At 35.4% G+C, this 13,638-nt stretch overlaps 1 protein-coding gene across 6 annotated transcripts in view; it reads right to left on the reverse strand.

Annotated features, from left to right (window-relative positions):
• Positions 1-240: 240 nt before the first annotated feature.
• lmo7b (LIM domain 7b) overlaps positions 241-13,638 on the reverse strand; it is a 50,098-nt gene continuing 36,700 nt past the window's right edge. Inside the window, exons 16-28 of one of the 6 annotated variants that reach the window (XM_067403677.1) lie at positions 13,011-13,172; positions 12,131-12,222; positions 11,561-11,624; positions 10,933-10,965; positions 10,374-10,399; positions 10,133-10,240; positions 9,922-10,011; positions 9,541-9,743; positions 7,688-7,743; positions 7,425-7,590; positions 6,264-6,512; positions 1,703-1,808; positions 241-1,029 (exon numbers count right to left, since the gene is read on the reverse strand). In XM_067403677.1, the coding sequence (XP_067259778.1) occupies positions 928-1,029; positions 1,703-1,808; positions 6,264-6,512; positions 7,425-7,590; positions 7,688-7,743; positions 9,541-9,743; positions 9,922-10,011; positions 10,133-10,240; positions 10,374-10,399; positions 10,933-10,965; positions 11,561-11,624; positions 12,131-12,222; positions 13,011-13,172 (1,457 nt within the window). In that variant the 3' untranslated portion in view covers positions 241-927. Of the gene's footprint in view, positions 1,030-1,702; positions 1,809-4,936; positions 5,046-6,263; positions 6,513-7,424; positions 7,591-7,687; positions 7,744-9,540; positions 9,744-9,921; positions 10,012-10,132; positions 10,241-10,373; positions 10,400-10,932; positions 10,966-11,367; positions 11,428-11,560; positions 11,625-12,082; positions 12,223-13,010; positions 13,173-13,638 lie in introns of all 6 variants that reach the window. The other 5 variants (XM_067403675.1, XM_067403674.1, XM_067403679.1 and 2 more) reach the window with 5 other exon arrangements.

Genomic DNA, 13,638 nt, shown 5'->3' on the forward strand with positions numbered 1-13,638 from the left:
TGGGGGTAGTGCTTCAGTGAAAATAGTTTCAGTCCATAATTTTGTATTTAAAAATTAAGCTTTATTTCCATGGCAACAATTAATTTAACTTGTTTAGCCAGTTTTAACTATGACATACAGGGAGAGAGAATGTAAACTGCAGAAAACAGAACTGTAATAACAGAAGCGTCTAGGATGGGGGCTTGGAAAGAACCATCCAAGGTAATCTGATCTTACAATTACATGCAATACCTCCTCTATTTTCAGACCTTTTGATTGGCAGAGCCTATCATCTCTTAAACGGGAAAAACAGATTTATGCCAGTTACACCCAGAGTGCCACCTACTGGACATCATTTCAAAATCTGAAAGCCTAAATAAGTTTCATATTATTACCATCTGTTGTTACACAGCTTGTGTAAAACTTTAGCATAAGATTCCTCTTAATTAACTGATACAGAACAATGACTTAACCTTTACGTCCCATTCCCTCCACCATCACCACTATGATTTCTACCAATGAGGGGGAAAAAAAGTGCATCATTACCAAATAAAGTGTGCTAGAACATTTATTAAATAATTATGAGAGGAAAGCTTATATTAAAAGACATGAGAGAATATCATATATGCTAAACAAATTAGTTCTCAAGGATTTGCATCAAAAAAAAAAGAACATATAAAACAGTTCTTATGAGTCATAAGACAGATTAGACATGTTATTACTTGCTACATGGAATGCATAACTGTTCAAGCATTACATCTTTCTACATCTCACCACGGATGTCAGCCAGTACAGAAACAACCTCAGGCGTTTCAGCAGTGATCAAAATAACATGTTCTAACTCTTCACTACTTAGCAGTCGTACTATGAGAACAATCACAGAAATATCAGTCTTAATGTATTGTCAAAGCCGTGAATGTAAGCAGTGGATAAAGCCTGGTGCAGTGGTTACATTGTACTAATAGTTGTGGTTCCTGAGGCCGTTTCTGTGGTACATTCCTCTTCGATCTGTTGCAATGGATTCTGGTCACTTGGAGATGGAGGGACAGACTAAGAGAAAATGCAGTTTTTCAGTTAGCATAGTGCTGCTCTTAAAAACTAAACAGGTTTCTCTGAAAGCTCTCTATTTATGAATGTAACTGAGCTGAGGATCAAAATAATGAAGGAATATTTCAATAATAATAATAATAATAATAATAATAATAATAATAATAATAATAATAAATAATAATAATATATTTATATACTGATTTTAGCAGTTAAGTGTTTTTTGAGAACCAAATCAGCTTATTACAATGATTTCTGAAGGATCATGCGACACTGAATATTGAATTAAGTTTTGCTGACACAGGAAGAAGTTACATTTTAAAATGCATTACAATAGAAAATAAATATATTTATTGCATATAATATTTCACAATACTACCGTTTTAATAAATGCAGCATGGGTAAGAATAAGACAAATCTTACTGATAATATTTTTATTATTTTTATTTTTATTATCTTAATATTACTGATAATAAATTACTTAGATAGAATAAAGCAGTACTTTGTAGCTTCTTGGAACATGTCTACAATCATTTAGCAGTGCTAACAGTGTCATTTCATTCAGGAATAAAGGAATGCCAGCAGATAGTGATCTTGATAGCGATCCTAGAATGAATTCTCAAAACAACCGCTGAATTGAATGTATTTATATAACGGCATGTTGGTTGTTGCTTACCTCTGATTCTGCTGTAGCAGGCGTTACAGAAGAGCTGTCTGTGTCTGACTCTGACCTGAGCTCCGGACTCAGCCCCTCTCCCAAGGTCAGTCCTGCAGCTGACACACTGCAAGATCAACAAGAAACAGTGAGTCTGGATACACATCAAGATGAGAGGATATAAACCTCTTCTTCCCACGACTCCATGCAGAAAGCCTCCCAAATCAGAAATGCTACAGTAATTATTGGGTCAGTGTGGGCAGATCCTCCACCATAGCTACATTTGAAAAGGTGATTTTTTTTTTTTTTAGTCAAAGCTGGTGAAGCAGTGATGTAAGTGTCCTGTGCTGCAGTGAAGAAACAAGCAGTTACCATAAAATAACCCCCGCAACCAGATACAGGAATCTAAAAGGGACAATCATCATTAGAAGGAACGCAAGAGAGCAAAGACCAAAAAAAATACCTTATTTTCCGGAAAATAAATGGGTGTATAAATCACATTTTATTATTACATTCAGAAATAATGTAATATAGAAATAAATAAAACAAAGCGTTTAAAACAATTATAAACACTATAAATACATACACTGCGTTTAAATTATTAATGCAAGTGACATATCAGTAAGATTTCAATACAATAAATATTCAGATTTTAGTTTTTCTAAGAAATTGTTTGTTTGTTTGTTTATGCATGTCTTTTTAGATAACTGGTATAAATCATGAGGTTTGGTTAGTGGTGTCTGAAATGCATCTTTACACACAACTGCCAGCCTGCATGGAGAGCTTCTTGAGACTCCAGAGGCACCAGCAGCTTCAAATACCTGTTTGCTGCTCAACACTGGCTTTTTTTTTTTTATAGCTGCCCTTTTAATATGATTAATTTTTTTGACAGGAACTTTTCTTAATAAGCCTTTATCTGACCGAGATAAGTGCTCTAAATCACTCACAAATCTTATGATAATTTGATAATCTCCATTCAGTTTCACACAATTTTAGTTGTTTTCATGCCTTTTGCACAATATTTCATGCTTTTCATCTTCAGAAAGATCTTTCTTCCTCCCCATATTGCATGAGAACTGTGACTTGCTTAATAATGTGGAACAACCTCTAAGTAGGGTTTCCAGATTCAGCAAATTATTTTGTCTGAGATTGATACCAGTTATCTAAAAAGACATGGATAAATAAACAAACAAACATTTTCTTAGAAAAACTAATATCTGAATGTTTATTCTACTGAAATCTTACTGATGTGTCACTTGCATAATAATTTGGAACACAGTGTATTGTGGTTCCTCTCATTTCACAACAAATCCTGACATAAATCATTTTAGAAAAAGCATGTTTTAGGTGATTTATAAAATGTATATTCCGGAAAATGCGGTATAGTTTTGTGATTGGAAAAGCCTGTGTGTGTTCAGTGACTGGCAGGGTTCTGGTCAGGATAGCCTTTAATTGGTTGTGCTAAGGTTAGCCAGAAGGAGTGTTTATTTTGCCAAGTTTATTGGCAATGAGGCAATCAGAAAACAGAATTGACTTGCGTTCAGTTCAACGCAAAATTCTCAACTTCGAGTTAAAACATGTTTAGATTAGAGTTTAAGGCTTAGTTCACACAAAAATGAAAATTCTGTCATTAACTACTCACCCTCATGTTGTTCACACCCCTAAGACCTTCATTTAATATGATGAGAATCCTTTTTGCAGTCCCTCCAGAACGACGCGGATTATTTTTTGTTATTGTTGCGGGCAAAAATCCTTGATTTTGCAGCACGTTTTCTTAAAAAAATGCGATGATGAATGAATCATGCGGTGATATTTTTGCAATTTTATGCAATGAAATTGTGAGCACTTGCAAAAACTGCGTTTGATGAAAGAGAAAAAAAAAGGTGATTCCCCCAACACCCTGTTCTCACTAGGCTACTACCATAATGTAAAGAGTCATTTCTTATACTTCCTATGATAAGCAAGCATACTAAATCGCAGAATATTTAAGTTCTCATTCTGTTTTATTTCAGACCTTAATTAACACATGGCTCAACCTTACAAAACATTTGCGCGGTCTTTTGCGCTTATTTTTGTTGGCAAACAAGAATGATTTTCACCCTGGTTTCACAGCGGGGTTTGCAGATGATGTTCACGTCGCGTAATTACGTCACTTCATAAGGTTCCCATGGCAATAAGGGGAAAATAATGGTGCTTTACTTGTGTGAAGTAAACGCAACATTTTTCAACTTTCTGCTAAGATATGTGTGACTTTTTTGAAACGAAAATACAGGGATTATGAAATCCCTGGATTATGAAATCATGCTAGCCCCGCATATTTTGCTTGCTGAAATTGGCAATTTATGCAGCGAAAGTGCGGCGTATTTGAAAAAACGCGACCCTCGCACAAATATGCGGACTTTGGCTGATTATGCATTAAATCAGTTTAACCAGTTCTGGAGGGACTGTTTTTGGGTGCAAAAACAAATAAAAAATAATGACTATTTAACAACATCTCTTCTGTGTCATTCTCATACGTTGCTTACATCCAGCGCTTCCAGGTTCTACATCAGAACGTCGGCTCGTTATTGGCTGGCTCCTGCGTCAATATCACACAGATGCGTCGTGCTGCTCATGTGTGCAGCTTTGGCCAATACTGAACCAGCATTCAGATGTAAACAAGCCTTCATTGAGCTTACAGCGTAAAGATAATGACAGGGAAGTGAAGGGATTGTTGAATAATGTCGTTTATTTTTTGTTTTGTTTTTGCACACGAAAAATATTCTTGTCATGCTGCAGTCACGTCGACTGTTATAATGATGTCTTTAGTGCCTTTCTGGATCTTGACAGTGGTGGTTATATTGCCGTCTGTGGACAAGTCATATACTATACCCCTCAGATTTCATCAAAAATCTTAATTTGTGTTCCGAAGATGAACGAAGGTCTTACGGGTGTGGAACGACATGAGTGTGAGTAATTAAATGACAGAAATTTCATTTTTGGGTGAACTAAACTTTAAAACAGTACTGAAATGATTTGGTGATATATTTTGACAATTCATTATTTGATTCAAAACTGGGATTTAAGAAACCATTTCTATTTTTTTTTTGCATGCTTGTAATCTGATTGCCTACAGCAAAATACAACAATTTTTTGATGTTAGATGGCTAATGATCTCCTGTTGCCCCAAATGATGATGGTTAAAAACCTAGGCTAGGTGCAACAGATCCACGGAGGGCCCACTCGCTCTCAGTTTCAGGTGACCTCTAGTCTCACCTTGAAGCAACCAATGTGAAAGCAGAGCTCCAGGGAATCGATGACCATGGCAGCTCCCTTCCCTAGAGGCCGCTCGCACCTTGAGCACATCCGCCTGCCACTGAGCAGCCTACAGGCACCACATGCCAGTGTCAGAATTCAATGTCAGAAACAAGACAGCATTGCTCTGCCCTTTCCCTGATTTGACTACATTTAACAGAAGAGGTTGGCGGCAGGGTACTGAAAGATTTGGAATAGAATACTACCATACTATGCTGCATGTTTACTGTACACAGCATGCACCGTGTTGCAAGGAATACCCAAATTGTCAAAATTTACCAAATGGTACAGTATCAAATGGATACTGCTTTCAACAATAAAATGCACTCCACTTGAGCTTTCAGTGTAACAAATGGACTGGAAGCAATAATACTAATTTTCACATCTCTTCTTTTCTGCATATGTAATTTTTTATTTTTTTAAAAAAAACAAAATTAGATTACAAATTAAAAGTAATTATTTCCAAGATAACCACTAGACTAAAAATGGTGGATTTAACCTGCAACATAGTGATGTTTTGTAGCATACAACTTTTTACAAGAAATTGTTGAATATTGCATACTCTTGCAATACATTACAGAATGCAGTATATATTGTACATTACCGTTTAAATGTTTGAGGTCGGTAAGACTTGTTTTTGAAAGAAGTCTCTTATGCTCACCAAGACAGTAAAAAATGTGAAATATTTTTGCAATTTAAAATAATTGTTTTCTATTTTAATATATTTTTAAAAAGTAATTTATTTCTGTGATGGCAAAGCTGAATTTTCAGCATCATTACTCCAGTCTTCAGCGTCACATGATCCTCCAGGAAACATTCTAATATGCTGATTTGGTGCGCAAGAAACATTTCTTCTAGTATGTTTAGCAGTTGTACTGTTAAAAAAAAAAAAAAAAAAATCTGGAAACCATGATACTTTTTTCTACAATGTAAAACTTTACATTAATTTTTGATCAATTTATCCATCTCTGCTGAATACAAGTATTAATTTATGAAATAAGAATAATAATCATCGTACTGATCCCAAACATTTGAATGGTACGGTATATGCCACAGTATGCAAAATACAAATACACAGATTGCCAAAATACCTGGGGTTAAAGGTCAGGTAGAGTGAAATCCTTCTTAAGAAAAAAATAATAAAAGAGCTGCATATAAAATTGGCTTAAATGTGTTTTAACTGAACATGCATTTACATAAAGCAATGCTTTGGTTTTTATTAAACAAAACACACAAAGCACAATTCATTCTGAACTATTGCACTAAATAGGCCATGACTAGTCCATACCTGCCATGCTGCTGAGAGTTTGGACGAGACTCAGGGAACAAGGGCTCAGGCGTAGTGGGAAAGTTGGAGGATAAGGAGCTCTGTTTAAGACCAGTATTGAAGATGGCTGAGCCAGGGCCCAAGCTGCTGCGTCCGCTCCTGTAAGCGCCAGTGCTTCCCAAAGCAGAATGGGGTCTGTTTGAGATACCTGAAGTGTAGGACTGCCTGGACCAGGAGCTGGTTGTGTGGAGGTTGTCCAGCGATTCATATCTTTAATAGGGCAGAGATTGAGATATTAAAGACAGACTTGAAATTATGTGTTGGCAAAATGGTTGACAAAAAGTATACTATCATTCAAAAAATTTGGGGTCAGTAAGAGTTTTTTGTTTTTATGTTTTGGCAAGAAGTCTCTTATGCTCAGTTGCTTACCAAGACTGCATTAACAATATTGAATAAAAATAAAAAAAATCATTAAAAACAGTAATATTGTGAAATATTAACACTTTAAAATAACTTTTCTATTTTAATATATATATATACATATATACATATATATATATATATATACACATATATACATATATATATATATATATACACATATATACATATATACATATATACATATATATACATATATATATATATATATACACATATATACATATATACATATATATACATATATACATATATATACATATATATACATATATACATATATATAGCTATATTTATATACAGATATTTACACATATATATATACATAGATATACACATATATATATATATATATATACATATATATACATATATATACATATACATATATATATATATATATACATATATATACATATATATACATATATATACATATATATACATATATATACATATATATACATATATATATATATACATATATATACATATATATACATATATATACATATATATATATATACATATATATACATATATATATATATATACATATATACATATATATATCTATATATATATACATACATACATAAACTCCTGTGATGGCAAATCTGAATTTTTCAGTGCAAGTGTCACACTTACTGACCCCAAACATTTAAACAGTATTGTACACTGTAAGCTGACAAAGAAAATCTGTTATAAACAATATAAGGGAAAATGTTTATTCAGTGGGACCTCCTGACTGACGTTCCCACAGTGACGGGCTCTTTGTTGACACTGGCATTTCGCTGACGGATCCAACTACCATCCGTGAGGAGCTGCGTTCTCTTCCTCATCTCCTCCAGGATCTGCAGACGTTCCTTTTCTGCCTGAGACAGCTGTCCCTTCTTTTTACCGCTCCCTGGAGCCAATGGGGTGACAAGACAGAGAGGAGGAGTATTGTACCTGAGAGTCAACTCAAAGGAACTCAGAATAATCAAAATGAAAAGTAATCAGACCTTTTGCATCTTGTTTGTGAAGGCCTTCAAGTGCAGGAGTAGATTTTGACTTTGTCCTATGCAAAATAAGCACATGAATTTAATAAAATGCAAAAAAACAAAAAAACAAAACAAAACAAAACTAAAAACAGCATCACTGTAAGCCTAACTTTAAAGGTGATGTGTGCAACTTTTGCATCAACAAATACCTGCAATTTTCTGGCAATGGAAAAAGAAGTGAATGTGATGGGAAATATTATTTAACTAAATGGAATTATAATCAGAATTAACCTGTTAACAGAATTGTTAATTACGTTCCTAAAAATTCTCATACCTTGCTTAAATTTCTCATGAAAAATTAAACTCTGAATTACTGACAATTTTCGCTTCACATTAAAATGATTAAGAATTTTAATAATGGAAAAAATAAACACTTCCCCTTTAAAGGGTTAGTTCACCCAAAAATAATGTCACTTACTACTCACCCTCATGTCGTTCCACACCCGTAAGTACTTTGTTAATCTTCGGAACACAAATTAAGATATTTTTGTTGAAATCCGATGGCTCCGTGAGGCATAGGGAGCAATGACATTTCCTCTCTCAAGATCCATTAATGTACTAAAAACATTTAAATCAGTTTATGTGAGTATAGTGGTTCAATATTAATATTATAAAGCCACGAGAATATTTTTGGTGTGCCAAAAAAACAAAATAACGACTTATATAGTGATGGCCGAGTTCAAAACACTGCTTCAGGAAGCTTCGGAGCGTTATGAATCTTTTGTGTCGAATCATGATTCGGATCGCGTGTCAAACCGCTGAAATCATGCGACGTTGGTGCTCCGAACCGCTGATTCGTATAAGTGGTTTGGTTTTTTGGCGCTCCAAAAATATTCTCGTCGCTTTATAATTTTAATACTGAACCACTGTAATCACATGAACAGATTTAAATATGTCTATAGTACATTAATGGATCTTGAGAGAGGAAATGTCATTGCTGGCTATGCAGGCCTCACCGAGCCATCGTATTTCAACAAAAATATCTTAATTTGCGTTCCGAAGATTAATGAAGGTCTTACAGGTGTGGAACGGCATAAAGGCGAGTAATAAATGACATTATTTACATTTTTGGGTGAACTAACCCTTTAAGGCACTGGAAAATCTTTCAGTACAGAAATGAATGCTGCCAGATTTACTACATCACATCTTCCCTTATGCCACAAAAGCCATTAGAAGCAGCAAATATAGGCACAAAAGCAAACTGACCTGTCAGAAACAGTAAGCTTGGCAAACCCATAGGACTCCTCTGAGCTGAAGCAGGACAGAGCAGCAGCAGCACACAGATAGACAAACAAGCAATGACCAAAGCAGCAGTAACATGTACACATGCAACTCCACACTGGACTCAATGCAAGAATATATCAACACTACTTCAGAAATTAACAATATGTATTAATTAGGGCTGTCAATTTAACATTAATTTAGTGTTATTCATATAAAATAAATGCTAAAACAATAATTATAATAATAATAAACTAATGCTGTTTATTTTTCCTTGTTAAAAGCGTGTTCATGGCGAAAGATGCTGAAAAACAGCGTGAATCAACTCAAGAGCTCATACAGAAGCTCAAATGAATTCCTGGGGACTATACCGCCACCAACAAGTTCTGTTGAATACTATATATTGAGACTTTGTTTTTAATCAAATTGCTGAATCTTCATTTGAGGGCTTGCCTTTTGAAATGCGATGCCTTTACAATTTGTATTGAATGGCAGCCCTAATATTGACAGAAGAACAAAATCCTAATATTTTTTGGCATAAACATAATAAAGTTACAACTTATTTTCCAACTTATGCTTGGCACATTTCTTACCACTGACTCTTTGTGGTTGAATCGCACTCTACTTCTGCCTTAAATAACTGGTGTCCTGCTGCTATTTGCACAGCAGCCTGTCTGTCCTCTGCTGCTCCCACCTTCTCTGCAATCTGATTGGATGCCACTGAAGTGGTAGCAATAGGAGGTGGAATATGAGGAGTAGTATTTCCATTGGACAGCACATCAAGGCATTTCAGCTCCTAATACCAGCAGGAGGTAAATAATAAGTGTTCACTATTTACCATTTATAATGGCTGAAGAGTCTAAAGGTAATGAAACCACTTTATAAAACATTACATGCTACGATTGAGTGTGAATGGGACACACTGGAGAATAATGAAGCCAGAGAGATTAAAGTTATGATGACAATCCTCTGACCTCAGGACCACTGTACTCCTCTCCATAGACTTCCTGCTGAGCTCTTCTCCACTCCTCCTCTAACTTCTCCTGATCACGTCGATACTTCTCCTGAAACCAGTGTAGACAACTTTTTTTTCTTAACTTAATTTATTACAAATAATATCAGCAAAACAAATTCTCGCATTCAAGATCTGGTTATGGCAAGAAAGAATGTGTGATTTGGTGGTACCTGCAGGAGGCGCTCTTGTTCCATCTGCCATTTCTCCTGCCGCCGCCTCTCCTCCTCATGATCCCATGACCAGCGAGAGGAGGTGGTACTGATGGAGGGAACCTGAAGCTGATACCAGAGAAAGTAATAATATGAATAAATGAACCAAATGGTAAAATTTAGATAGTATCAGCATACTAATAAATCAGAATCAGGATTTAATATTGATAAAGACTAAATGTGAATGACAGTAGTGACTCACATCAGAGATGGCAGACTCTGAGCCACCTAGTAAAAGAGATGGAGACAAAGATTATCCATTTAAATAGCAAAACAGACCCCACACATGGCCATGAGTTTCCCTAAACTGTTGATTCATGCTGCTCAGTGGATTGACACACGCCCCCTGCTCATATAACAAAACTGTAACCAAAGCCACCACGATCAAGTAAGCGGCTGAGCGCACAACAAATTCACACTCACATGCTGGTATGCAGGCTTTAAACAACACGCAAGACCAAGGTAAACACAATGAGAGTGCAAAAACCATCTCAGAGCAATCCTTTTAGAATTAAAAATAATTTTCTCTGCTCTATAACAGTGAATTACAGAGAAATCTGATTGCAGATCAGCACTAAAACTAAATTATTAGAGACTAACTCAAGGTTCTCTTAGTAAACTGTTCTGCAAAGATAACACAGGAATCACACACAGCCACTTACAGACAGAGAAACGGACAAAAACAGAAAGAAAGACCAACACAACAGTCTTCATATTACAGTGTATCACATGCACATAGAAAGCACTCCATCTTTATTTACCACAGAGATAGACCCAGGAGCTGACAGTGGCACCTGAAGGACAGAGCATTAGCTTTTAACAAAATGGAAAGCAACAGAAACCCATGGAGCGATTTCAAATCTTTACGCTCAGATCTAGAGCGTAACTAATAAAAGCTTTTGGTACACACAGTAATTGGAAAAGAAAATGTAAAAAATAATCTTAACATAACTGGGTGACAGATGTACCGTATGTACTAAATGCTTTAGTTAGTCAGGCACTTAGAGTGCAGAATAAGCAAACCCATCTGTTTTTGAGAGAATTCAGACATTAATATTCAACAGAACAGATCTCACCAATACACTCAATTAAGAGCGTGCTTGATACAAATCAGTCACAGCATAATTAAATCAATAAGCTGCAGTGACCAATTAGTCATGTAGCATTAAATTGCTACAGCCTGAGTGAACAGTTACCTTTTTGCTTGAAAAATTCTAACCTTCTTCTATGATTTTTCAAAGCTATGTGCTCATAGTCTACAGCACAGGTGGGGAGAGAACAGTGCAAAGAAATGTGAGTAATTATCCACATCCACATGTGGAAATTATTCAGTTTAACTCAGAACAGGGACATAGATTTGATTGTTAAACTGGTTTTAAAAGAACCCACCTTTATTCCCTATAGCAACTGGATTGTCCTGGATACGTCCATTCACCATTTTAGATTGTACTCCCTGAAAATGGTGAAGTCAAATAAAACACAAATACATAAAATGATACCATTAAACAGTTTGGGGTCTGTAAGATTTTAAACATGTTTTTCAAGTCTCTTATGCTCATCAAAACTGCATTTATTAGAATTAATTATAAAACGGTAATATTGTTAAATATTATCATCATTTAATTTATATATTTATATAATTTATATAATTAATTTGGAGATTTAAAAGGTGAATTTTCAGCAGCCACTACTCCAGTCTTCAGTGTCACATGACCCTTCAAAATTTATAACAGAACTAGAAAATTTATTTGAAACAAACATTTATTGCATCCTTGCTGAATATAAAAGTATTAATTTCTTTCAAAAATATTTTTGACTGAGGAACAATACTGTACGGTTACTGTAAAAACAAGCATATGAATTACCAACTCAACTTGGTCAACACATTTAAACAACAATAGTTAAACTCACTGATTTCCCAGAGTCCACCACATTCATTATATTCCTGTCCTGACTCACTTTAGCAGGTTGTCCGTTGACCTGTGTCTTCACCACAGTCTCCACTGGAGAGTTTGAGGTTGTGCTGATCGAGACATAGTGCTCGGGCCGCCCTATAAGTGTTGAATTGGCACTGGTCAAATTGATGGTCTTATGGCTCTTGTACGGTAGGGAAGGGTGGCCACTGCCCCAGTCTGTCCAGTACCCAAAACATACATCAGCAATTCAGAAATTCTTTAGTGAACTTGTTAGTGATTTAGCAATGTTATTTAATTCAGAATTGGTTGTAACAAATGTAATTTGTGAAAGGGGAATTTTAAGTAGGTAAAATTATATGGTTTAATATTAAAGTGAGCATTAATGAAATGAAAGGGGGCTAATAATTATTTCCTTTGATGATTCTGAAGAAAGATTACTGATGCAATAGAGAAAACCAGTGAACCCGCAGGCCATTATCAGACTATTCAGACCGGACAGTGACAATGACTGACAGACAGATAGACCACCTTCCCACAGTGACAGAAAGCAACAGATAAAGCATCTGATTCTGAAATGGTGCCTTCATTTTGTCAGCTCATAAGCAGAAGGAACCGTGCCAGAAAATATAAAGATGAAATGCCCAACATCAAATTGCAACAGCTGTTTATAGTAATCGTTTCTATGCCTTTCAATTCCAATGTATGTATGCAATACTGTATTCTGAATATGAAACGTGCAATAATAGACAGTAAAGAAAGGCAAAAACTCAAAGTGTGATTTAAGAAGAACTTAAAAATTTCACTATTTCATGCATGTTCACACATTCCCTTGTTGGTAGAACAAAAATTATGCTGGTGAAATGATGCTCTGCTTACACAGAGACGGCTGTGTAACAACTTACAAACAGTTTCCACACCCTCACCATTTTGGCCATGTCGTCGGATGTCCATCAGTAAAGTGCCTTTTTGCTGTGCCGAGTCCATGCTGCCCTTAAACTGCTCATAATTCATTTCAGCCACCCTGCATCCACCCAACGCCACGATCTCATCACCCATCAGCAGACCACACAACTCCGCTGGGCTGCCTGTGTGATGCAGGTTAAGAAGGTGAATCAGGTCAAGTACCTTTAAGCCAAACTGAGAGTTTGTGAGAGTACAGAATCAAGTTCACTTCTTGATCTAGACCAACAGGACATTTACTGAAAACAAATATAGTTCTAGTAGGTTTCATTTACTGAGATGTGTAACAATCGGATGAAGTGTAAACAGGATGGTCAAAATGTGTCAGCTCTTCCATCTTATTCAACTTGAATTACTGTATATAGAACGTCGCACTGTACAATTAGTAGTGGTTCATAATGCTGTATATTTAATTGTAAATGGATTCTGTTCCTTGTAGTAATTTCACTTACATTCCTTTGCATATTTAACACTGTATGTTGTCATAATATATTTCCTAGTACATAGCCTTCCATGCATTTCATAGAATAATATATAATTTACCATGAATTTCAATACTGAAACCAACATATGAGCTTTTTTTTTTTTTAC

Source organism: Chanodichthys erythropterus, chromosome 12 (genome assembly GCF_024489055.1).
Source record: "Chanodichthys erythropterus isolate Z2021 chromosome 12, ASM2448905v1, whole genome shotgun sequence".
In the NCBI taxonomy this organism is placed as follows: domain Eukaryota; kingdom Metazoa; phylum Chordata; class Actinopteri; order Cypriniformes; family Xenocyprididae; genus Chanodichthys; species Chanodichthys erythropterus.